Source organism: Nothobranchius furzeri, chromosome 13, assembly GCF_043380555.1.
Source record: "Nothobranchius furzeri strain GRZ-AD chromosome 13, NfurGRZ-RIMD1, whole genome shotgun sequence".
Taxonomy (NCBI): Eukaryota; Metazoa; Chordata; class Actinopteri; order Cyprinodontiformes; family Nothobranchiidae; genus Nothobranchius; species Nothobranchius furzeri.
The window spans coordinates 62,858,631-62,884,867 of NC_091753.1; the positions used below are offsets into that span (position 1 = coordinate 62,858,631).

The window sequence follows — 26,237 nt, forward strand, 5'->3', positions numbered from 1 at the left end:
GCTCCCTGTGCCCAAAAGGCCGTGGTCGCACATAGGTGTGGACTTTGTCACGGGCTCCTCGCTGCCGACCACCTGGACACCATCCTCACCATCACCGACCGCTTTTCGAAAGCTGTGCACTTAGTGGCTCTGGCAGGGCTCCCCACGGCTAAGAAAACAGCGGAGCTCATCCTCGATCATGTGGTGAGGCTCCACGGATTTCCCCAGGACGTGGTGTCTGACAGAGGACCCCAGTTCATCTCACGTTTCTGGAAGGCTTTCTGTCGGTTGGTGGGCGCTTCCGCCAGTCTGTCGTCAGGCTATCATCCCCAGACTAATGGTCAGACGGAGAGAGCAAACCAGCAGCTCGGGCGTTACTTACGCTGCTTCGCCTCGTCTCAACCGTCCACCTGGCCTCGTTACCTCCTGTGGGCAGAGCTCTCACACAACCTCCAGACGTCCTCCGCCACAGGTCTATCACCCTTCGAGACCTGCTACGGATAGCCCCCTCTTTTCGACCATCAGGTGCCGGAGGTGGAGGTTCCGGCGGCTCAGGATATGGTCCGCCGCTGCCGTCTCGCTTGGATCAGGGCTCGCGCCGCCATCACCCGGGCTAATACGGAGTACTCCCGACAACATCGTCGCCGCCACCAGCGCGGCCCTGTGTTCCAGTCAGGTGACCGGGTTTGGCTTTCTACCGCTAACCTCCGGTTGTCGGCTGGTTCCAGGAAGCTGTCGCCCCGCTTTTTGGGACCCTTCCAAGTCCGAGATGTCCTCGGTCCGGTCGCTTACCGGCTGTGCCTCCCTTCCACTCTTAAGGTGCACCCGGTATTCCACGTCTCACAGCTCAAGCCGGTGGTGTCGTCTCCCCTCCATCCACCTCCGGCCCAGGTGCCGACGCCCCGAGATGTCGATGGGGACCCCGTTTACACCGTACGCAAGATTCTGGACGCCCGCCGCCGGGGCCGTGGATGGTAGTATTTGGTGGACTGGCAGGGTTACGGTCCGGAGGAGCGTAGCTGGGAGCCTGCCCGCTCGTTTCTGGATCCTTCCCTGTTGGCTGATTTCTGGTCTCGTCGCCCTGGGCCTTCTGGAGCCGTCCCTCGCGGGGGGGTGGGGGGGGGGTCCTGTCATGAACTCCTCCTCTTAACCTCCTCTGGGGGCCTGGCTGGCACTGCACTCCAGTTCCCAGCATCCCTGTCACCGACGCTTCCCGGTGACGTCATCCCGCTGAGCCTATTTAAGGACCTGTCACAGCTGAGCCGGCACTCAGTCATCATCTCACGATAGACACCAACCTATTCTAAAACGACTAAGCCTAATCTGCCAACTCTAAAGACCATCTGGGAAGAGAACTTCCCACGCTGTAATCAGTCACGACCAAATACCAGTCTCTCCGCGCCTGGGTCTCCAAGCCACACTCCAGCTCAGCCGATCGTACCTGACAGTCTGCTTTTGTAAACAATATCAGCTGAGATGGCAAACTGGAGCTATGCAGAAATGCTTCTTGCTCGTGAAATAAAATGTACGGAGCGTGGTTTCAATCGGCATAAAAAAACAAGTTATGTCTGAAAGCTAAAAAGATTTCCATGACAGTGCGTCAACAGCACAGAGACCTCCCCCACAACCCCTTTATATCGCCATCATGTCATTTTTTGTGACAAGCACGTGATCGTGCCACAATACCGCCACAGGCTGAGCCTTTACAAATGACCAAAGGCTCCCTGATATCTCCTCAGCTTTGCAGCAAAATGGCGCTGTTGTTTTATGAAAGAGGCTAGAGACTGCACTGAACTAAAGTAGCACTAAACAGTTAAAGATGGATATATATTCTCTTTTTGATAGATGGGAAAAGGAGCCAGCCACTTTGTCGCAAACGTTTTGACCAAAGCTGAAAAACTTTTGGAAGTCCACATTGAAATGTATTTTTGATGATATTTGTACAACCTGATACCAAAATCTCTATCTGGCACGTCATCCTCATTTCATTTATAACAAGATCATTGTAGCTTTTACAACTCTGTTAGCTCTAACACAAATGCTGTGAAGTCACCTCCAACCATCAAGATGTTTTATTATTTTTGCCTTTTACATAATTTGACCATGGAAAAAAAACTATGTTGTTAAGGGTTTCACCCTTAAATTATTTTTATATCTAGCAACTAGTTTTAGATCAAATTTAAAGGGTGGATCCTGGCTTGTTCATGCATATTTAGGAAACAAATATTCACAATTTTATTCTGTCCTCATAGTCAGTCACATTAAACGGTCCTGAAAATGATACAGAGTAAATCCAGTTAAGTCTCGATTATAAATCAATTTTAAAAGATTAAACCCGAATGTATTTAAAATTTAGCCTTCAAAATGAAAGCTGCAGCTGCCACTCTGGGCTAGCGGTGGCAGTGATGCACCACCTCGTTCCTTGCCAACCACTGACATCCTAGCCTAGTGAACTAGACCAAATTCTTGCTTTGCAAAGTTTGGTCCGAGAGCGCTCCGTTGGAACCTCTGCAGCTCCTAGCAGCATTCTGGCTGGCCAATCACAGCTCTCTAGAAAACACCTAGAGAGCTGTGATTGGTCCATAATGGTCGGCCAATCATAGTGCTCTATCTGCTTCGTGAACCAATCATAGCGCTTTATCCTCTTTGTGGGCCAGTCAGGGCCCTCTATTTGTCTGGTGGGCGGGATGATGCAACAGAGGGAAACAAGATGGCGACAGCTTGTTTGAAACGTCTTTTACATTAATTGTGGACTATTTGGACTTGGGCCTTGTTAGAGTCAGGAGCAGATGGATGTATTCAAGTTCTTTTTTTAGAAAAAAGGATGTTTTCGCCTTCTTCAACTGCCTCGTTTACCGTCATCTGTTGCGGTATGTCGCGTTGTTCATTGTCCGGTCGCATGACAACAGTAGAACCTGCCCCACGACCAAGAGCCGTCAATGGAGCGTTGCCAGACTAAATAATTAATATATTTATTTAGTCTGGCTTGCCAGGCTACTAACATCCATCACAGAAGAAGAAAACGCTTAAGAAGAAGACAAAGAAGAAGCAGCAGTCAGTGAGTGTGGCGGTTTGTGGAACAGCCCTCTGATCTGAGTTGAGTCTTAAAATATTAATGTAACATTTTCTATCCAAAGGATGCTAAAAATAATCAACATTGTTTGCTACAGATTTAGTGTCTCGGTGAGACATCCCTGGCTAAATAAAGTTTATAAGTAAAAGACTAACTGTAGCAGTTACCTTATCAGCATCCAGAGTGTTTCCCGGTTCCTTGATGAGAACACTCTGATCGACGGCACTGACACCACACAGAGAATCTGGCTGGGCAGTCAGCTTCATTTTGGCTTCTTCTCCGGGTACAGCTGGGGATGGAGAAATCTCCAGCAACACCTGAAACGCATATTAAAAACACACCTGAGGCCACCTGCACTGTAGAGACAGCAAAACAACTAAAAAATATGGCATCACGTCTTTCCGGAACTGCGCTGCTCTGGGTGGCTGCATGTTGGAGTAGCTCTGTTGACTATGTGTACGTTTTGCCTTTTCTTGGGCATTTTTTCTTCTAGTTTCTCAAGAAAAACTGTATTTTTTGGACATTTTACTTTTCTGTTTCTGGTGCTGTGAAGCTTGGAGGATTTTTACTGCTATTTTTTAGCTTTTTTCACTTTTTGAGCATTTGTTATGATACGTAACCATGGCAACAAGCTGGTTTACATTCGGGAGCAGCTGATTAACATTGGAAAGGCTGAAATAATACCTCAACTGAAGCCACAAATCCCAAATGAGCTAAAACTCAAGAAGCGTGGGTGCAGAGCGGGAGCCAAACGGAGACAGAGAAAGAGGAAATTCAAACCATCTCTTCCATAATCATAACGGGCAATGTGAGATCACTGGCCAACAAGATGGAGGAACTCCAAGCCCTTTCAAGGACTCAGCCAGAGTTTCGGCAGTTTCGGAACCGCTGGAGGAGATAATGCAAAGAAGGATTCTCCAGAGAATCGAGAAAATGATGGACAACCCTGAGCATTCTCTTCACAAGACTGTCCGACAACGGAAGAGTGTCTTCAGTCAGAGGCTTCTTCAGTTTGGCTGCAACACTGACCGCTACTGGAGATCCTTCCTGCCAACAGCCATTGTAATATACAACAACTCTTTGATGACTTGATTATTATTATTATTCTGAGCTACTACAGCAATCAGTTTCCCTCTGGGATTAATAAAGTATTTTTGAATTGAATACAACCGATCTGCTGTGTGGGGTACGCACACAGTTTTTTCATTACTTATAATCAGTCTGATGTGGAGTGTGGTATCTAATCTGTATGAACGTTAATAGCCACGGCATGTAACGTATAATACTGCAGGCATTAGTTAGATTTCAAAGCCCCTGTTTCCATAGGTTATTTCACAGAGGACTAATGAGCCAAACTTTAATGACAGCCCAGTGATTATTCCACCGCTTCTCTTGGAAACAGATGATGCCACTTCATTTCATTCTTACCTTGTTGCTGAAACATTTCTCGGTATCAAAGTCAGCGCTGTGAGCAATCACATTCTTGCTGGGGAGGACTGCATATGCCACAATCTGGACATTTGGTGCCATGTCTGGAGACACTGTCAACTTAAAGGACATCTCCCCCTGATTTACTGAAAAAGCAGTACAGCGTTTATGCATGTCAGTAGTTATGATTCAAACATCTTTAATCCTCTACTATCTATATCTTTTTTAATTAGGGTTTAGAGTGGAGAAAGAGAATTTTTACACACCTGATTTATCTTCCACTTGGACCTGTTTTCTTCCTTGAATTACAATCGCTCCTCTGGACAAAACCTGTGGACATTTTACAAAAATGAAAACTTCTGCATTAAAAGTTGTTTTCATTGTGTATTCAGGCTGGGAATGTAGTACCAACCCAGAGCAGACTAGTAGTGTCCCACAGCTTCCCTGTTTGAGCGTGTGTGTGTGTGTGTGTGTGTGTGTGTGGGGGGGGGGGGGTTAGTCGCCCAAACCTTTATTGGTCAAATAGAGGTTCTACATAATTTGGCATCTCAGGGGAAGAATACCGATGCCACTTCACATTTGACTTGTTTTGGGTGGGAAACCATTGTCCTGCACTGAAGACATTTTTGAACAGAAGAAGGAACACATCCAAATGTTCTCTTTTTCCTATCAACTGTGTTCACTATAAACCCTGATGGACCCTAATCGGTTAGGTACATTACAGGCTTGTCTTGAAGACTTACAAATTGGATGACTCTAAACTTTCTGCTTTTAAATTAAGACAAGATTAATGTTCTCATCTTTGGACCGGAACTTCAGTAAAGGAAATAGCTTAGTCGATCACCTGATCTTAATGGCATCAAATTAGCCTCCGAGAACAAAGTAAAGAACCTTGGTGTTATCTTTGACCAGAACACGTCATTCAAATCCCACGTTAGACAAGTTTGTAGGATTTTCCTTCTTCTACCTCTGGAATATTGCTAAGGACACATCGTGCCGGTGGTGTATGTGTGTGTGTGTGTGTGTGTGTGTGTGTGTGTGTGTGTGTGTGTGTGTGTGTGTGTGTGTGTGTGTGTGTGTGTGTGTCTGCTCTGTCTTCTGGATCCCCAGTGAGTCGTGGAGGATGGCTGCTTATACTGAGCCAGGATTCTCTGGAGGTTTCATCTTGTTAAAAGGGAGTTTTCCTCTCCACTGTTGCTACATGCTTGCTTAGTATGAGGATTGCTGTAAAGACTCTGACACTAGTCAGTGACTCGATGCAACCTGCTGGGTTCCTTATAGGAAACTTTTAACTGATTGGCTTAATGAACTGACCTGTACTGGAATGAGACCACTCTTGTCGTGATTTGGCACTATACAAATAAACCTGAATTGAAAATTGAATTGATCCGGGCTTAACAGATTTAAGCCATCAATTGGTGGATTCAAATGGTATAAAAATAACCTAAAATATTCTAAAACCTAATTATAGGTTGTACTGTAAAGCATGTCATGTAAAGCATGGGCATGTCATGAGAAATTACTCACCAGATACATAACATCCACAGAACCCTTGGGTTCATGTACAAAAGAATACTCAATAAACATGTCTTCTTCTTTGTCACACACAAGTGGTGAATCCCTCTGCTTCAGCTTCAGGGAGCTTACGGATTTAGTGTCAAGAGAAGGAGGTTGGGAGAGCGACACTGTGTGAGACCCCGTCTCATAGAAGGCTGTTCTAAATGGAGAATACTCAACACTTGGGGATTTGCTGACCTGTGAAGAAACAGTTCAAAGTTTACTTAATGTTTAATTTTAACCTCCTGTTAACAGTTACAGTACATATCGACATATTTTGATCTGCTATATGGGGATGGGTACCGATGTGGGTACTTTTTAAGGCACCGACTGAATTCTGTGGTACCAACCGAGGACTGATTCACATTAGGGATGCACCGATACCACTTTTTTCCAAACCGATATGATACAGATCACTGATACTTCTACCACACAAAAAAATGCAATGAATTGGAATACAGGTTTTATTTTCTTCTCTACTTTCAACAGGAAAAGATTATAAAGTAAATAGAAAATTATAATATATTAATGGAAATGATCACAAAACTAAAATATTAGGTGAACAGAAATGACAAATTACAGTGAAGCCACTTTCAGGCAGCTGCACTGGTATCGGTTAACTTTTACTGGTATCAAACCGATACCAATACCAGTATCGATATCGGTGCATCCCTAATTCACATATGAAATTGTGCCTTGTTTCGGTACCATAGTGTTTGGTATCTGTCCTTCATTAACGAAAGCTTCCCAAACCGAGATTTGCCAAGCTAGACAGCAGCGCATGTGCAAGAGCATTATGTCGTCAGTCGCTGCAGGCCAGCTATAAACAGAGCAAGCATGGTAGGAAGAACACGCTCTAAAGTTTGGGTCTACCTCACTAAATGCGATGGGTGACTGGGGAATCATGACAACATTCTAAGTGAGATATCATCATCTTAATCTGCCCCAGCATGTAAATAAAGTGTTTAAGATAACGTTAGCTTGATACGTTAGCTTCTGCAGCTAATGGTGCATTTGTTTTCTCCAAGGTACTTGGAAACTCTGACTTCTGAGTAGGAAAAGCCAGCTGTTTGAAGAACAACAGCAGAAGGAACAAAGATACACAGTAAATTTAGTTCACAGCAAAGACGCTTCAGTTTAACTTGCAGTTTATAAAACTACAAGAATGTTCATCACACAACTTGTCCACAGGGGAAAGGAGAGGATTAGTACATAGAGCTGGGCTTGGTTGATGGAGTCCACAATATTAAAATACAAACACTTGTATGGTATCAAAGTTTGTTTCAGTTTCATTTGTAGTTTATAATACATGGTCTCCTCATCATAGTTATTCCAGAGGGCCTAGAAGAGGAATAGGAGTTCATGGAGCTGGGTTTGTATTTTTGCATCATTAAGAAACAGTTGTGGTTAAAAGTTTTCATACTGAAGAATTGAGTACAACACCACAATGATAAAATACAAGCAGTTGTATGTTATTTATCATGATATTTATCAAATATGGTTATATATGAGAAAAAAATATACATTTAATTAAAACAGATTTAATTAACTATGAAACACTCAAAAGTACCAAAAATTGGAACCATTAAGTACCGGTATTGATTCCTAGGTACTGGGAATTGGTACAGAATCGATTCAAATGTGAAAGGTACCCATCCCGACTGCTATATTGGATGAATGAAAGAGTAAGTGGATGGTCTAAAGTCAGGCTACATGTAATTATACTGGAACTGTGCTTTACTTACATAGAGGGTAGCGTCTCCACTGAATGCGTCTGTGCTAATAGAAAAGCTGGCAAATCCATCGTTGTCAGTTGTAAGATTTTGCAGCAGCAAATGTGTTGACCAAGTTTTTCTAATAAGCAGGTACAGTGGCATGTGAGGAATGGGTGTGTCATTGTGGTGAACAGCTTTTACCTGTTGAAGACACGATGAATCAGTGAAACTGTAAAAGACTGGACCTGCTTTGTCTTTCAGGTGTCCAAATGTCCACTCACTTTTCCTTCCAAATTTGATCCTAGTTCATAAATCTTGGGCGTGTCAACAAAAGACAGTTTTCCAAGAACATACGAAATCCTTATGCTCTTCTTTTGTTGATGTGAAACACCTGAATAAAAGTGTTACCATGTTATCAAACCAATGACCTTGTTTTTTATCAGGGATAATCCCCCACCACAACCCCTTTACCACAAAAATGCAATATACAGATATCGTAATATAGGACTTACCGGTATCCTCTTCTTCTACACTGGCACTGACTTCAAATTCATCTTGCACTACCTTTTGGTCAAGTTTGGTGAAAGTTGACATTTTGAATTGAAAAGCCGCACAGCCAGCTTTGTCTGTCTAGAAAGTCAAACAACAGATATAAATCAGTGAGACATTCAAGTGATAGACACACAAGATGTAAACATCCACAACTAGCTTTAGATTATCCATCCATTTTCTAATCCCGCTTGTTGATGCAGCGTTGTGGGGAGCTGGTGCCTATCTCCAGCAGTCTTCGGGCAAACAGACAGGGTACATCCTAGAAAGGCTGCCAGGCCATCGTAGGGCTTTGGATTATATGAGACCTTAGTATAGTTTTCTTTGAAATAGGCTCCACTGACTGGCTCGGTTCGCTGCATGGGATAAACTTTTACTGTTATTTGATGATACTCAGTTATATTTATTCACCCTGATGAATCTAATGAGTTAGGTTGATTACAGGATTGATTTGAAAAAATAAAAATCTGGATGGCACTACAATTTCAGCTCTTAAATCCAGACAACACAGACATTATCATCTTTTGATCAGAACCTCTAAAAAAGAAACTGCTTAGTCAATCACCTCATTTGAACGGCAAAAAATTAGTCTCCAAGAACAAAGAAAAGAACCTTGGTGTTATCTTTGACCAGAACATGTCATTCAAATCTCACACTAAGCTGTCATGGTCTGCGTCTGCGTCTCCCCTCATGTGTCTGCTTGTGTTCTCCATCCCTCTCTAGGTTCTCCTTTTGTGTCTCCTAGTGCCCTCATGTGTCCTTGTCTGCGTCTTCCTCATGTGTCTCCTGGTGTTCTCCATTTCCCCCCAGATCTTCAGCCCTCTATGTTTCCCTCCTCAGGTATCCCCCTCCCAGGTCCTGTGCTCCCGTGGCCCCCTTTAGTCACGCCCCTGTAGTTTTTCTTTCTGTAGTGTTTTCCTTTAGTTTCAGCTTCCACCTTAGAACATTAGTTATGTTTTCTGCCCTTCTGGTCTTTGGGTTTTTCTCTTAGGTCATGTTAGTTTCCTCCCTGATTAGTAATTGAGTTCACCTGGTCTCTCTCTCCCCAAACACCTGCAGTTCATCTCCCTCTCATCCTCCCCAGTGTATAAAACCCTGTCTGTGTCTCAATGTTTTGTCGGTATACAGGGTAATGAGGAAGTGGATGAGAGGGCGAAGGAGGCAAGGAGAAGGGAGAGTGTGGAGGTGGAAGTGAAGTTGGGGAAGAAAGAGGTGAAGGCTATGGTGTGGGATAGGGAAATGGGTGAGTGGCAGAGGAGGTGGAGGGACGAAAAGAGAGGGAGGTTTCTTTATGGGGTGGTGGACGATGTTCGTAACAGTTGTTTCTGTGTGGGGAAGTGTAAGAAAGTGCAATCGGTGTTGAATCGGGTTCTTTTGGGGCACACTTATTCAAATAGCACGCTTAGGTTGATGGGGAGGCACTCTACGGGTTTATGTGAGCATTGTCTGGTGGAGGAGGATGTTAATCACGTTATTTTTAATTGTCCTTTGTATGGGGACCAAAGGTTGTGGGTGATGGAGAGGTTGGGTAGGGAAGGCGGAGCACTGAATTTGAGGACTTTGTTCATTAACATAGGCTTTCTTTGGGGATTCCTTAAAGATTCAGGTCTGAAAGATAGACTGTAAACTCTGATCCACACTCCGGAACAGTAGGGGTGGTGATGCACCTTTCAGTTGGTTGCCGGCCGCCGTAAAACTCTAAGAAGAAGAAGAAGAAGAATGTTTTGTCGGTCCATCGTTTGGTGTCAGTGTTGTTTTGTTTCTCGTCTCTAGGTTTTGTGCTCTTTAAGTGAGCTTTTGGTCTCCAGGATTTCAGGACATTGGTTTTTGGCTTCCTGCCCTATTGGAAGTTTTTGTTCTCCTTCCTAATAAAGGAATGTTTTCATTTACATCCTCATGTCATTCTGGGTGTCTGTATTTTGGGTCCAAACCTCCTCATGGCTCACAACATAAACATAAACAGGTTTGTAGGATTTTCTTTTTCCACCTACTGGAATATTGCTAAGATTAGAAGCATCCTTTCCAGGAGTGATGCTGAAAAACTAGTTCATGCATTTATTACATCAAGACTGGATTACTGTAATTCATTACTCTCAGGAAGTCCACAGAATGTAGTTAAAAGTCTTCAGCTTGTCCAAAATGCTGCAGCTAGAGTTCTGATGAGAATTAAAAAGAGAGATCATATCTCTCCTGTCTTAGCTTCCCTACATTGGCTACCTGTTAAATTCAGAATAGATTTTAAGATCCTTCTTCTCACATATAAAGCTCTTAATAATCAAGCTCCATCATACATCAGTGATCTGATTGTTCCATACGTTCCTAACCGAGCACTTCGCTCTCAGACTGCAGGTCTACTGGTGGTTCCCAGAATATCTAAAATTAGGATGGGAGGCAGATCTTTTAGTTATCAGGCTCCTCTCCTGTGGAACCAGCTCCCAGCTTTAATCCGTGAGGCAGACACCTTGTCTACTTTTAAGAATAGGCTTAAAACATTTTTATTTGATAGGGCCTATGGTTAAAATCTGATGTTAGCCCAGATCTGGACAAGTGGGGGAGTAGAGGGAGGTGGAGTGTACAGTCGGTAAAGACGGCTCTCCCTTGCCCTGCCTCCAACATGCCTCCATCTAAATATGATAGATTATCCAGAGTTATCTCTGTAGTTATGCTGCTATAGGCTTAGACTGCTGGAGGACATACTGACCACTTTCCACACTTTGCAACGTTCTTCTGCTAATACTCTTTAACTGTATTATTTCCTGCTATTTGAACTGTTAACTTTATTTTCTCTATAAGTGTTTTTCACCCTAGAAGAAGCTGCAATGGTGTTCTGCTGAGCTGTGGTGGCCTCATGGAGGAGGCCATCGGCTGGTAAGCAGCTCCCAACCACTTGATAGTTTCCGTCTTCTGATAACATAAAATGTGCTACTAGTTCATCAGCTGAATTATAGATTCGTTCAGACAAAGACAATAAAATTTATCTCTTACTAAATTGAATATCTACTAAGAAATCACAATCTAACCATAGAAACACTACTTGGTAAGTACGCATGCATGCATGCGTACTTGTTTTTATATGTTAAAATAGGCCATATTTTACTTTAACCTGTAGTGTGTGGACATTTTCAAATTGTGGACACATTTTGATGCTAAGTACCCTAAAACTCGGTTTTAAAGGAATGGTGTGAATTAACTTTTAGATTAGGTTAGGGTTAGGAGAAGAACTCCATTGGATATGGTTAGGGTTAGGCATATAGTGGAATCACTAAAATGAATGGAAGTCAGTGGAGGTCTACACAAGCATATAAATGTGTGTGTGTGTGTGTGTGTGTGTGTGGCGGGGGGGGGGGGGGGTTCTCTATCCCCAGTGAGTCGTGGAGGATGGCTGCTTATACTGAGCCAGGATTCTCTGGAGGTTTCTTCCTGTTAAAAAGGAGTTTTCCTCTCCACTGTCGCTGCATGCTTGCTTAGTATGAGGATTGCTGTGAAGTGCCTTGAGATGACTCTTGTTATGATTTGGCACTATATAAATAAACTTGAATTGAATTAAGAATTGTCCCCCTTTTTTTAAATTCCACAATGTATTTCTAGCTAAACAATAGTGTTAAGAGGCATGAAAAAAAAAGTTTTTAGCTAATTTATTTATTTATTTTATTTTATTTATTTCAAATTGGCCATTGTGGCTTTAACCAGAATAGGGGCCTTGATCCTGTTTAAGATATCCATTATAAAATCAAATATTGAATGAAGTGTGTTCAGTTCCGCAAAGTTAGGTGGCAACACGTGCCCTTTTATGTTTCTATGTGTTTTTAATGCATTCCAGTTTGACTAGAGTGTCACACAAGCAGTAAAAAATCTTGGCAAGAGTGAAGCAGATGGACGTAAAGCAGGATGTGCACAATGGCCGAAGAAATGGATAACACTGCCGCAGTACATTAGATTTGGTATGTACTGTACTATCTGATTGTGTTACACATCAGACTTGTGCAGAGGCTTGTGGCAATGATGTTATCAGAAAGCCACTTCCGTGGGTTTGTCACTTCCAGTTGGAGGCCAGGCCAGCATAGCTCAACTAAGCTGGGAGAAATATGGTTTTCTAATTGGATTCTCTGGGAATCTTAGCTTGATTTGTTTTTGTCTTACTGGATGTGAATGGGACCTGGGTCCCAACTAGGGCTGCTCTATTATGGCAAAAATAATAATCACGATTATTGTGACTGAAATTGAGATCTCGACTATTTAAGACAATTTTTCAATTAATGTTGATTTTATTTGTTTTTATTCAGTCATAAAATTGCTCAGGGCACAATCAGGACCAAAATAAATAAGAAACAAGATGATCACTAAAATAACTCCTGATTCCCAGTGTAAAAAGACCAATAAACTTACAGCTCATAGTCTATGACCCAAGGGCTATAGACCTTGGTTTAACTCATTTAAGCCTAACCAGTACAGACCCAAATACCAATATCTTGCAAATACTGACAGCAAGAATTATACAGTGGCATTTATAACAAATAAATGCAAATTGATGTTCACAAAATGTTGCATAACATTTATTGAGTCGTGTCAAGGTGCTGTAGGAGAGTGCACTAGCACCGTGTCCTCAGAAAGGTTAGTTATTTGAGTGAGGAACTTATTTCTATCTATTTCTACCTTATTTATAAACTATTTATTTACAAGTCATTCAGTTAATGTAATAACTGTCCCAACCACAGCTGCACCCCCCAACCCGGTTTCGCAGCAATCATGGGCAAGCTGCACGTGTGTTTAGCACGCCGCACGCGCACATTTAGCTGTTTTTAGTGGCTCAGGAGTCCGCAGGTGCGGTGTGTGTCACTCACTCTGGTTAATCCAACAGGGAGCCGGCTCCGAGAGCTGTTTCTGTAGCGACTGACACATCACTACATCATTCCCTTTCCTAATGTCCTGAAGAACGGTCCGGAGCGCAGGCGGAGTGTTTAGCTAACCTGCAGGAAATGTCAACGACAGTTACCCCGGGGACACACCGGCCGCGGAAGCGCCGCGAAAATGGGACCGCCTTCATTCAGCGCCCTTGTTAAGCTATTCTATAGACCACATGGGCCGCCGAAGCGCTGTGAATCGCCTCGCGCCGGCGCGCGCCGGCGCTCCAGCCCGCGCCGTGCAGCGATCATTTCGGCGTTGGCTCTATTTTTTTCGCGAGCCGCGGGTGAATCGCGTCAATTCTGGCAGGAAGTCAAAAGTAGACATAAGAGGCAGGCCGGTAAAGTTAACAAAATAAAGCATTTCAAAATAAAATTCCGCAATAGTCAAATGTGTTCGTAAAAAGACACTACAGAAAAACCACACGAACACGCACACACATACACACACATCGACTTTAAATGAATTATGGAAGTTGAGAAACACAAGGAGCTGTACGACCCCCGAAAAACACGGTTATTTACGTACCCATGTCGGAAGAAACTGCTGGGATACAGCTGCAGAATTGGAGCGGGTTCCAAGAGATTCAACTGGCAGAAACAACTCATACCATAGGTTCACACACACACACACACACACACACGCACACGCACACGCACACGCGCACGCGCACACGCACACGCACACACACACACACACACACACGCACACGCACACGCGCACACGCACACACGCACACACACACACACACACGTACAAACACTCAAACGTAGAGGAAAAGAGCTGAGAAAAGGCAGAGAGGAAATGGAGGACACCAAGTGTTTAAAAGAAAAACTACAGCTGAGCCGAGGCGCGCCTCGACTGGGGCGTGTCTGATCTGAACTGAGGAGCGGCGAGCAGCGGCCGAATTTCGTGAGCGATTCGCTTCTCGGCGCTTCGCGGTGCTTCCGCTGCCGGTGTGTCCCCGGCGTTATCCAGAAAGTAGCTTTTGGGTTACCAGAGATGTTTCTAAGGTGTTCGCTAGGTACTTTTAAGATTTAAAAATTCAAGAAGGCAGTCTGAAAAGCTGTTAGCAATAGCATCAAAGTCACTAAGTTGGCAACACTGTGGGAGGAGCGCTTCATTAGCAACTCAGGGCAGCGCAAGTGGGAGGAGCAAATAATCGGCTAGTTTTGTTTTTATAATCGTTCAAAACTCAGATCGTAATTGTGATTAAAATTCTATTAATTGAGCAGCCCTAGTCCCAACACTGTCACGTCATTCATGAATGGTTGTGTTGTGTTGGATAGTGGCAGCAATTATGAAGGCCTGTGTTTGCCAGGGCTGGCAGGAAGTCATGCTTCTAACAATAAAGAGTTGGACTCCACCAACACCACCCTTTGTCACTGATTCTGTTCATAACTTTTGTGGACATGACTTCTGGGTGTAACCAAGGTGTTGAGGGGATCCGTTTTGGTGGCCTGAGGATCAGGTCTCTGCTTATTGAAGATGTGGTCCTGTTGGCTTCATCACACTGTAACCGCTAGCTGTGACTTAGAGTGGTTCATCTGGGAGGGGCTCAGAGTTGATCCACTGCTCCTCCTCATTGAGAGGAGCCAATTGAGGTGGCTAGGACATCTAGTTAGGATGCCTCCTGGACGCCTCCCTGGTGTGGTTTTACAGGCACATACAACCGGGAGGAGACCTAATGGGGGATCCAGGACACACTGGAGGGACAATGTTTCTCTGCTGACCTGGGAACTCCTTCCCCAGAGGAGCTGGCCCAAGTGGCTGGGGAGAGGGACGTTTGGGCCTCTCTGCTTAGGCTGCTGCCCCAACCACCTGACCACACACAAGCGGAGGAAAATGGATGAATGGATGGATGTTTGCCAGGGACTGTAGTCATAATAGCACCTGAAAGCATTTTCCACCAGAGGTATGTTCACCTCATGGGCTTGGTTCAGGAGAATTCCTGTGGAGGAGATCTGTGCATTCTTGATTCTACTGTTCAGACATGACAGCATGATCTCTGGCCCTTGTGGCATGGACCTTCATTCCTGCAGATGTTGAACTGTCATTGGGCACATGAAAGCTGGAAGTGGGCTATAGTTCCTTTAGATCGGAGTTGAGAACACTTGTTTACTACAGATTAGCCACCCAATGGTATCCCAGGTGGCTGCATTATAATGTGGAAGACACAAGTGTGAGAAGATGTTGGGCTGGGATGCTTATAAACGGGGATGACGTTCCCATGGTAGACAGAGAAACCGGTCTGGGTGTTAGTGGAGTTTAGACGGGATCCGGATCATGCAAGACTAATGGTGTTGCCAGTGTTTATAAATGACCTCAATATTTACTGTTAGTTCTGCTTACACCAATATTCTAGAGTAAATTGGTGTACCTGTCCATGTTTTAGAGGTTTGTTTATGTGATAAAGGTCACTGAGGGAAACCTGAGGGCCTTACTACTTAGGTGTATTTATATATCACTGTTTTACAAAGAAAATCACATCCAAATAAAAACATGATTAAAAGAATAAATAAAAAATTGTAATTATTAAAACAAACAAATAAAGGTAATTAAAAACAAAAAGGGCATTACACAAATGAAACATCAAGCATCGAGTGGGGTGCAAAGGTTTGGGCAGCCTTGTTAATCTAAATGATTTTCCATTATAAATCGTTGGTTTTTACTATAACAATTTCAGTGACGTATACCATATAGCACACCCACAGAGCTATTTGAGAAGTTTATAGCGTGAACAAACATTATAGGATTTACAGAAAGCGTGCAATAATTAAGGTAAATTAGGCACTGTTGTCATTTTATTGATTCCAAAATCTTTAGAAGTAATTGGTTTGGTAAGCTCCGTGACAAGTTTCCCTCTTAAATATTCTCTGAGGAGCAGCAACACGGGGTCTAAAACAACTCTCACATGAGCTGAAAACAAAGCTTGTTCAACATCATGGTTTAGGGGAAGGATACAGAAAGATGCCTCAGAGGTTTCAGCTGTCTGTTTCCACAGTTAGGAACATATTGAGGACATGGAAGACCACCGGCTCAGTTAAAGTTAAGGCTCCAAGTGGCAGAACAAGAAAAATCTCAGATAAACAGAAGAGGAGAATGGTGAGAACGGTCAGACTCACCCACAGACCAGCACCAAAGACCTACAACGTCATCGTGCTGCAGATGGTCACTGTTCATCGTGCAACTATTTGGTGCACTTTGCACAAGGAGATGCTGCATGTGAGAGTGATGCAGAGGAATACTTTTCTCCACCCACAGCACAAACAGAGCTGCTTGAGGTCTGCTAGAGCACATTTGGACAAGCCAGCTTCATCTGGAATAAGGTGCTGCGGACTGATGAGTCTAAAACAGTTATTTGGGCATAACAAGGGGTGTTAAGCATGCAGGAAAAAAAAAACATCTGCTACCTACAGAAAACATGGTGGTGGTTCCATCATGCTGTGGGCTGTGTGGCCAGTGCAGGGACTGGGAATATTGTTACGGTTGAGGGACGCATGGATTCCACTCATTATCAGCAGATTCTGGAGACTAATGTCCAGGAGTCTGTGACAAAGCTGAAGCTGCACCGGGGCTGGGCCTTTCAACAAGTCAACGACTCTAAACACTGCTCAACATCTAAGGCGTTCATGCAGAGGAACAAGTAGAACAATCTGGAATGGCCGTCTCAGTACCAGACCTGAATATTATTGAAAAGCTGTGGTGTGAGTTAAAGAGAGCTGTCCAGGCTCAGAGGCATCAGACCTGAATGGACTAGAGGTGTTTAGTAAAGAAGAATGGTCCAGAATACCTTCAACCAGAATCCAGACGCTACAGGACGTGTTTAGAGGCTGTTATTTCTGCTAAAGGTGGATCTATTAAATATGGAGGTTGTTTATTATTTTGTGGTGCCCAAATTTATGCATCTGCCTAATTTAGTTTAGAAAAATATGACAGACTTTCTGTAAATCCTGTAAAGTTAGTTTCACCTCTCAATTATCGCTGTGTGTGTGTGTCCTGCATGGATGTATTTAACTGAACATTTTTATTGTAACAACCAAGCATTTATACAGGAAAATCACGAAGACCAACGGGGCTGCCCAAACGTTTGCGTCCCACTGTAATACATGATCATACGATTTATATATCTAACTACCTTCTTTGTCTGTGTGTCACATGGGTCGGTTACCCCGAGTTCTTCTGCATTCCTAGGTTGCCCATACGCACTGTAGTACTGAAGAGGTCGACACACCTTCACTGTAACACTTCCTGGCACAGACTGTCCATATGTGTACCTGGTTATATTAGAAGTAACAGGTGACTCATTTTACTCCACAAAGTAAAATATTCTTTATCATTTCAGTTACGTCAGAAAAGATCATGAACTCACTTTGCACAGATGTCTGCATCTATCTCATCCTCAGAAACACTTACTTCATCTTTTACATTTATCGTTACATCAAATTTGGGCAAAACTGAAAACAGAAGAGTAGGTTACCTTAGAGATGAGATTAGAAATGTGCAGCTTTAGCTTACGAAGGTGGTTAACATACCATACTTCTCCACCTTGAAGGAGTGAGATACTTGAGCTCCACCTGTTGACGTGATGAGTTTGTAGGATCCTTCTCGGGCCTCAGAGTTCAACGAGTAAGAAAGCTGCAATATTTTGCTGTTGGATGTTTCATTGAGCCACTGCCCAATCCTGTTTCCGTAAGGATCCTGTTCAGTTGGACACACACAGTAGAATATCAGGCATAGATTACACTGAAGAGTGGTGGAAAGAGTTACGTTGGGAGCTTGATCTTTCGTTTCTTCACCTTTAGTAAAATGTTACATTCATTTAGACCCTTTAATTCTAAATGTTCATAGTTTAAACTCAACCATAAAGAGTTTCTGTCTAAGCAAACTTGGATGCGGGCCTTTGTGCAAACAACAGCCCACTGAGAGTCAGGGATGGCTCAAATACAGAGAAATTATTTACCCAAGGGGATCAACAACATATTGACTAATAACTAATACTAGTAGTTGTTGTTTAATGAATATTTCCTTCTACTCTACAGTTTAGCATTTCACCATAATACAAATGTCAAATACAGCATGCATTAGTAGGGCCAAGGGCATCGGGCTGTTTAAGAAATAACACACTGAACAAAAATGTTTGTGTTTTCTTACCTCAAGTTCGATTAGGTTGTACTGTGAAGGAGAAAGAGGAACATTTAAGAATAGGACAAACTGTTATTAAATGAATATTTTCAATATTTGAAAGAGAAACAGAAGTCAAATATTTATTCTAATGATCCTTCAGCAGAAGTATTTACATTACCACTAAAAGGTAAAGACTAAGAAAGTCAATGTTATTTACGTAGCACTCATCACAGACAGAGAATCACAAAGTGCTTCACTGATCAAAAGCAAAACAAATCATAAAGTAAAATCATAATAATCCTAAAACACAAATAAATTAAAATAAGAAAAACAAAGTCATAAAATGTTAAAATACCATAAAACAAATGAAAGATGATTACAAATACAAGTTAAATTAAAGCTGCAAGCAGCGTCGTTCGGCTCTCGCAGCTCCGCGCTGCTCCGGCCTGGACGGCAGTCTGGTGCACCCGGGCACGTCCGCTGAACATAAACATCGACCACCCCGACACCAGAAACCACGAACGGTCTTCTCATCTGCACCTCACCCTGACTCTGAGCCCACCATTCAATTACACGTCTCACCACTAGGGGATACTCTATTTTTACCACACTGGTGGTGTGATGACACAGACTACGTTTCATGCAATTCTGACCAATTTTTTTTGAAGTTATTGGAGGTTAAAGTTATCTAAGGGGCGCTGTGACCAACTACAGAAAAATCCCATTGAGGTCAGCTTTGGTTGACAAAGATGGTGTTCTGTTATTTTGGCATCAATCAGACGTTGTGTGTGTTATCTAGAGCCAGTGAGCCGAAAAGGGGTGGAGCTACAGGGGTTTGAACCAACAACCACATCAATGTGTTTGGTGCTGTCACATGAAGACACAAGCCAAGTTTAATGCCATTGTGACCTTGAATTAGGAAGTAATTAAGTCTTAATCTTATCTAGGGGGCGCTGTGACCAATTACAAAAAAATCCCAATGAGGTCTTAGGGAGTCAAAGATGGTTTTGTGGTAGTTTGGCATCAATCAGACGTTGCGTTTTCTTTCTAGAGCCAAAGAGCTGAAAGGGGGTGGAGCTAAAGGGATTTGAATCAACAACCACATTAATGTGTTTGGTGCAGTCATGTGATGTCACAAGCCAAGAATAATGCCATTCTGAACCTTGTCTTTAGAAGTTGATAAAGTTTGAACCCATCTAGGGGGCGCTGTGACCATTTACAACTAAATCCCATAGAGGTCATCTTTGGTCATCAAAGATGGTTTTCTGTTAATTTGGCATCAATCAAACATTGCATTGGTCATCTAGAGACAAAAGGCTGTAAGTGGGCGGAGTTAAAGTGATTTGATTGAGTGAGCACATACATGTGTTGATTGCAGTTGCGTGATGACTCCCACCATGTTTGATATAGTTTGGAGCTTTTTTGTAGAAGTTACAAAAGGTTTTATTGTATCTAGGGGACGGTGTCCCAAATTTAGGAAATATTCCATGAACAAGTTTGTAGGTTGACAACAATCATTTGTGTGCAGTTTGGTGTGAATGGCATCATGCATGTGTTATTCAGGGCCTAATATCTGTCAGGGGCGGAGCTACGATATCAACCAGTGAACAAAGGACTGTGTTGGGTGCCTTTGTGTGATGGCATATAGCAAGTTTGGTGCAGCTGTGACCTCGTCTGTATGAGTTATTACAGTTTTAAAGGTATGTAGGGGGTGCTGTGGTGCTATTATACAACGTTCACCAACCATTTGTGCGTCATTGGCTAAAGGGCATGATTGTTGATTGCCATGTTCAGTCTCGTGCAGATCGGATGCTGTTTGTGGAAGTTACAGTCAAACGTAAGGTCACGGCGTCACTCCAGAATTTGCCATGGCATCAAAGCCCCTCCATTTCTGGAAAGCTATCAGAACTGAATGGTCATTACAACATCATGAAGTCAGTGACCTTAGTGTCATGTTGACTAAATTAGAGGGGACAAATATGGGCATTTCACCATAAAACAATCGACTTCCTGTTGTCAAGGGGCAGGGCTTAGGTGATGTCAGCTGTCCACATTGTCACTGTCTTGAGATGTGGTCAGTGATCACACAGACAAAGCTTGACATGGATCTGATCATGCACATGGGAGTTATTACGTCAAGTAATGTAATGGTGAAAGGTCAAAGTTTGAGGCTTAGCCACACCCACACCTTTCAACTTTAGAAAAATCCGACAGTTGAATTTTTTTTCCTATGTCTTAAGAGTATATAGCAGAAGTTTGAAGGCAATTGGTGAAAAGAGCGATGGGGCATCACTCTCCAAACTACGTGTGCGAAAACCACTAAATTAAGTTCTTGGACCAAAATGGCCGACCTCCTGTGCGACTTTGCGCTTGGCTCCAAGAGACTTTTTTGTAGGTCCTGAGACACCACATTAGTGTACCAAATTTTGTAATCTTCAGTCAAAGCATGGCTTGGGGCTGACAGTTTTAATGGTCCTAGGGGGCGCTATTTCTGAAAATAGGCCACGCCCACAAACATATCACGTCGATTTATATTGGTGGTCAGACTAGGATCACTCACCAGATAATTCGTAGTGATATCACGATAACTGAGGAAATGAGAGGCAAACATATTTCCATGGAGTGATGGAGAATTTTGCCATGCTCCCAAAGCCCCGCCTTTTTTTTAAAACCTGCCAGTACTGGAGACTAAGTGACCTCAAGTTGTCTACTGCTATTTGCCAGAGATTCCTGGTGATTGGGTGAAAGGAGTCCAGTAAGGAGCTGTGAAAAAAAGAGTAGCATGGCAACAGGTCAAAGTTTGAGGCTTAGCCACGCCCACACCTTTCAACCTTTGAAAAATCTGACAGTTGAATTTCTCCCCCTATGTCTTAAGAGTCTATAGCAGAAGTTTGAAGGCGATTGGTAAAAAGGACGATGGGACATCACTTTCCAAATGACATGTGCGAAAACCACTAAATCGAGTACTTGGACCAAAATGGCCAACTTCCTGTGCGACATTAACCTTGGCTCCAAGAGACTTTTTTGTAGGTCCCAAGGCACTACATTAGTGTACCAAATTTCGTAGTTCTCAATTAAAACACAGCTTGGGGCTGACAGTTTTAATGGTTGTAGGGGTGGGGTGGGGGTGGGGGGTTGCGCTATTTCAGAAAATAGGCCACGCCCACCAACCTATCACGTTCATTTCTATTGGGGGATGTCTGCAAAAACAAAGTCTGGGTCACAGAAAAGAAAAGAAAGAAAGGAGAAAGAGGACAGGCAGGAGAGGGCGTCAGTTTGTTACAGTTTTTCTCAAAGAAAGGTGGGTTTAGTTAGTGAGGGGTTAAATTCAACCTGTTAGCTAGCTCTGATATCCACAGTGAGAGGAACTGTGTTTCATCTAATTATGGTAAATGGGTTGTTGCCCTTGTCCCTACCAGAATCAGCAGCTGATGATATGTCAGCAGGTGTCCCCTCACAACCCAATGAACCTCAAGAAAGTGAGCAATGTGTTAGCTAGCAGCCTCATTTAAGGGGATCAGTGGGAATCACTTAAGGCTCTCTTCTCTATCAGTACTATTACAAAGGAATATAAAAAGGCTATTTTTGGTGATAAACACATTGTTTTTCCACATAATGATAATTATATATATCAATCAGTAAAAATGTATAGATTGTTTTGAATCTATACATTTTTACTACAGGTAGAGCGACAGCAGGGACAACCAATCATACGTTAGCACGATGCGGCAGAGCCAATCAGTGAGCTTGTGGGCGGGTCCAAGGGAAAATAGGCTTCAGCTTGAGGCGGCCGCCTCTGCATGGTCCTAGTGCCTGATATGTATCACAGTCTTGACCCTTTGCACCGACGTCACCTAATCACATGGGTCCACCATGGTGGACGGCAAAAGCATGTAAACAGTGAGCGACACGAGTACTAAAAGAAGGGAAAAGTAGAGCCTGACATTGCTGTTGCAATCAAAACAAAAACAACTCCTCCAGTATTGCTTCAACTAGTTCATGCCCAGTTCAGTTATCAGAGGAAGTAGCGCATCTAGCGGGGGCTCATAGAGAGCGTTACGCTAACTAGCTTACCAACGTTAGCTTACGTTCTCTCTGCAGCTGTTCACCGATGTAAACATGTTGCTGACTTAGCCTAAATTCACCCCTCTGGATTTATAACTTTATGTTGTAAACAGCGTTTCACTTTACACCAAAGCTGATTGTTAAAAAGTCCGGATCCCTACCAGCTTCTGTTGCTGGTGGTGTTACCGGGTCCAGCTGCTGCTCTCACACCGGAATGAGAAGATCTCTGAACGCCGACGCTCATATAAATAAATAACGTAATTTTAACACACGTAATCATACATCGCAGCTTTAATATAGTTAATAATCGTCTCGCTTTACACTAGAGTGGACGGAGCGCAGCCTCCGTGGTGAAATACCCATCCATCAGGATTATCAATAACTAGTATAAACACATCACATGTATCCCTGTCCCCGTCTTCCTCGTGAAATAAATGAACAATAATCTTACCCGGTAAAAACATGTTTGCTGCAAATCTGAGGCCTGCTAGTCCGCTTGATTGATTGATGCTGCAGCTTACCTCCGTCCTCAGTCTCCATCAGAGTTATTAAAAAAAAACTAGTTGAGTTTACGTCCTTGTCTCTTAGTGCAGCCGACCACGCAGCAAGCTAAAACCATTTTACTGTCAAATCAACTAAATAAAAGCGATAAAAGGCTACAAACTGGCTTGTTTTGACTACCTTCACTGGAGTTTCTACGGGTGTAAACGGTCTTTTTTGCTGTCCATCATGGCGAAGGGAGCGGTCACATGAGTGGCGTGACGTCACGTGCAAAGGGTCAATAACGGTTTTGAACGGTAAAATCTGACGAAAGACCGGAGAAAGGGCACTTTAGCCACTTCGGACAAAAGGGGCAGGTGCTCAAGCAAGCAAGCCTGGAAACGCGCGGATTCTTCCTGATGTAAGAGTTGAGTCTCCGCGTTGTTTTGGTAGTTTTGGCGTCAACATCATCCTAGCGTGCAACATTCTGTGAATGAGTTAAGTGATAAAAACAGTTTAAGATAAAAACTGTTTCAGACCAATGTTTTTGAGTGGTCTTCAAGAGAAATTGACTGGTTAAAAACACCCAAATTCCTTAAGTTTATCTTGACGGCAGAAGATCAATGACCAAGTTTTTTGACTAATCAGGGGAACCATGCCCTCAGGGGCAATGATCAGACATTCAGTCTTTTCAGAGTTTAACTGAAGGTGTCATGGTCTGCATCTTCCTTCATGTGTCTCCTGATGTTTCTCCATCCCTCTCTAGATTCCCTTCTGTGTCTCATAGCGCCCTCATGTGTCTTTTATCTACGTCTCAGTTAAAGTGTCTTATGTTGTTACCCTTTTAAGATCATTCCTCCCAGGTCAACTCCAGCCTCTTTGTCCTCAGCTCAGTGTATGTGTGTGTGTGTGTGTGTATGTGTGAGTGTATGTGTGTGTGTTTGTGTGTGTGTGTGTGTGTGTGTGTGTGTGTGTGTGTGTGTGTGTGTGTGTGTGTGTCCTCCCCAACTCAGTGTAAGTGTGTGTGTTGTGTGTGTGCATGTCCTGCCCCTGTTCGGTGTGTGTGTGTGCATGTCCATTCCCCAGTTCAGTGTATAGGTGTGAGTTTATGTGTGTCAGTGTGTGTGTGTGTGAGAGTCCTTCCCACAGTCTTTAGGTTTAGTTTTTGTGTTTTAGGTTTATCTGTCCTCCTTTGGTTCTGTTTGCCCCATTTAGATAAACTATTGTCACCTGTCTTCCCTCCAGCCCTCACCCCACACACCTGCTGCCATTTTCCCTAATTACTCCTCCGTGTGTATTTAAGCCCTGTCTTGTCTCTGTCTTGTGTCGGTCCATTGTGGTATTCTGTCAGACTTCTCGTTCTCTAGTGTTCCTTGGTGCTTCTCGTTGTCTCTAGTGTTTTTGATCTCTAGTTTATATTTTGGACATTTTAGATTTTTTGGCTTCCAGCCCTTTTGGATTTATTTATATTTTGGACTCATCCTGAAATAAAAGGATTTTCTTTATATCATCTCCTGCCCCGTGTCATCCTGGGTTCTGCATTTTGGGTCCAAACCATCTCCGTATCGTGACAGAAGGAAGTTATCTTCTAGCCAGCTGGTGATAGCTGATAGACACTCTAGTAATTCAGACAGTTTGTAGAACTCAGAATCCTTAAAGGAGCAGTACAGCTGAATATCATCTGCATATAGGAGACAGGAGACATCTGCTTTGATAAGGTGGAGGACAAATGTCCCCTTTATCAAACTGTGAAATTGTGCATCGTGCATCCACTGGGTACAAACTGGTTATCAGTTCAGATTATAACAGCTGACAGAAATGACTCAGACCTCTGATCAAACACAATTACAACCAAGCATGTCATTCTAATAAACCCAAATGTGTTTAATATAAGCACATTGGTCACAATTGTAAATGACTAAAGAAAACAACCAAATACTCACCAACTGACTAGCAGGTCTCAGCTGGGAATCCAGTGTGACCAATCTGAAATGCACTGAGAGAAATATTCAGAGTTCATTAGCTGAAAAAAAATGACTTAGACCTCTCAGACACTGGATTACTAACACACATGATGTCATGATACAAGAGCCTATGGTCTGCAAACATCAACAGTTTGGCCAGCACTAATTCCTGAATGCCAAAGCTCATTAATACCTGTCTGTCCAGGGAGGTAGATGGGTTTATCTGTTTGGATGAAGGTTTTTGGTTTATAGTCGTTGATCATGACTTTCCTTACTTCTCTGGAGTAAAACGTGTTTCCCCGTACCACTACCTCAATGTCCCAAATGTCTTCTTTGTCTACAGAAGGAATCTGTACAAGAAATGAATGGCTGTGATTGGAAGACCACACTTCAACTGCTCGGCGTTTCTAACTTACATTTCAGAGGTATTGTTGTAAAAGGAGAAATAGGTCAAAGACCATTTGGATAGATAACCTGACACTGAAGGCAGTCATGAAACTCTGTGCTGGAAGTCTTTTCACAAAGAGTCGTGTTCCTCTCTTGGGACCTCAGAGTGACAGTCAGGACTAAAGTCTCATTGGGCTGAAAGAGGCTCACGCAGAACTTGGTCTCAGCTCCAGCTTCAAGGACTGCTGGAAAGGCCACCATGTAATGTCTACAAACAGTCATACATGCAGCAGGTAGATCAGTGGGCTGGCCTCCCATTAACAGTAATAAACAGGCCAATGTTCATTTTACACCTAAAACAAACTGTTAAACTTTTCAGTTTATGTAAACTTACGGTTCTGGCACCAGCTGACCAACACACATCCCACAAAAAAGGACATACAGTGTCCATGTCCACGTCTGTTTCCCAGGAAGACCCATGGCTGACTGTAATGATCCTCACTGTAAACATCTGTTAAATAGGCTGCAGATAGCTTAAGCTCCACCCAGTTTTGCAGCTCAATACAACACACACACACACACACGCACGCACGCACGCACACACACACACACACACACACACCTAGGCAAGGCAAGGCAGTTTTATTTACATAGTACATTTCATACACAAAGGCAATTCAATGTGCCTTTGTGTATGAAATCCCAGGTTAAACAGGTTTGTAGGATTTCCTTTTTCCACCTTCGGAATATTGCTAAGATTAGAAGCATACTTTCCAGGAGTGATGCTGAAAAACTAGTTCATGCATTTATTACATCAAGACTGGATTACTGTAATTCATTACTCTCAGGAAGTCCACAGAATGTAGTTAAAAGTCTTCCGCTTGTCCAAAATGCTGCAGCTAGAGTTCTAATGAGAATTAAAAAGAGTGATCATATCTCTCCTGTCTTAGCTTCCCTACATTGGCTACCTGTTAAATTCAGAATAGATTTTAAGATCCTTCTTCTCACATA

The 26,237-nt window shown here is 43.1% G+C and overlaps 1 protein-coding gene across 1 annotated transcript in view; it reads right to left on the reverse strand.

Moving 5' to 3' along the window:
* LOC107395751 (alpha-2-macroglobulin) overlaps positions 1–25,766 on the reverse strand; it is a 45,564-nt gene extending 19,798 nt beyond the window's left edge. The window contains exons 1-15 of the mRNA XM_070543755.1: positions 25,621–25,766; positions 25,314–25,494; positions 25,033–25,189; positions 24,819–24,871; positions 18,358–18,378; positions 17,739–17,904; positions 17,576–17,660; positions 17,342–17,480; positions 8,265–8,382; positions 8,034–8,143; positions 7,783–7,953; positions 6,008–6,235; positions 4,747–4,810; positions 4,481–4,626; positions 3,220–3,369 (exon numbers count right to left, since the gene is read on the reverse strand). Coding sequence (XP_070399856.1) covers positions 3,220–3,369; positions 4,481–4,626; positions 4,747–4,810; positions 6,008–6,235; positions 7,783–7,953; positions 8,034–8,143; positions 8,265–8,382; positions 17,342–17,480; positions 17,576–17,660; positions 17,739–17,904; positions 18,358–18,378; positions 24,819–24,871; positions 25,033–25,189; positions 25,314–25,494; positions 25,621–25,706 — 1,875 coding nt within the window. The 5' untranslated portion in view covers positions 25,707–25,766. The remainder of the gene's footprint in view (positions 1–3,219; positions 3,370–4,480; positions 4,627–4,746; positions 4,811–6,007; positions 6,236–7,782; positions 7,954–8,033; positions 8,144–8,264; positions 8,383–17,341; positions 17,481–17,575; positions 17,661–17,738; positions 17,905–18,357; positions 18,379–24,818; positions 24,872–25,032; positions 25,190–25,313; positions 25,495–25,620) is intronic.
* Positions 25,767–26,237: the final 471 nt, after the last annotated feature.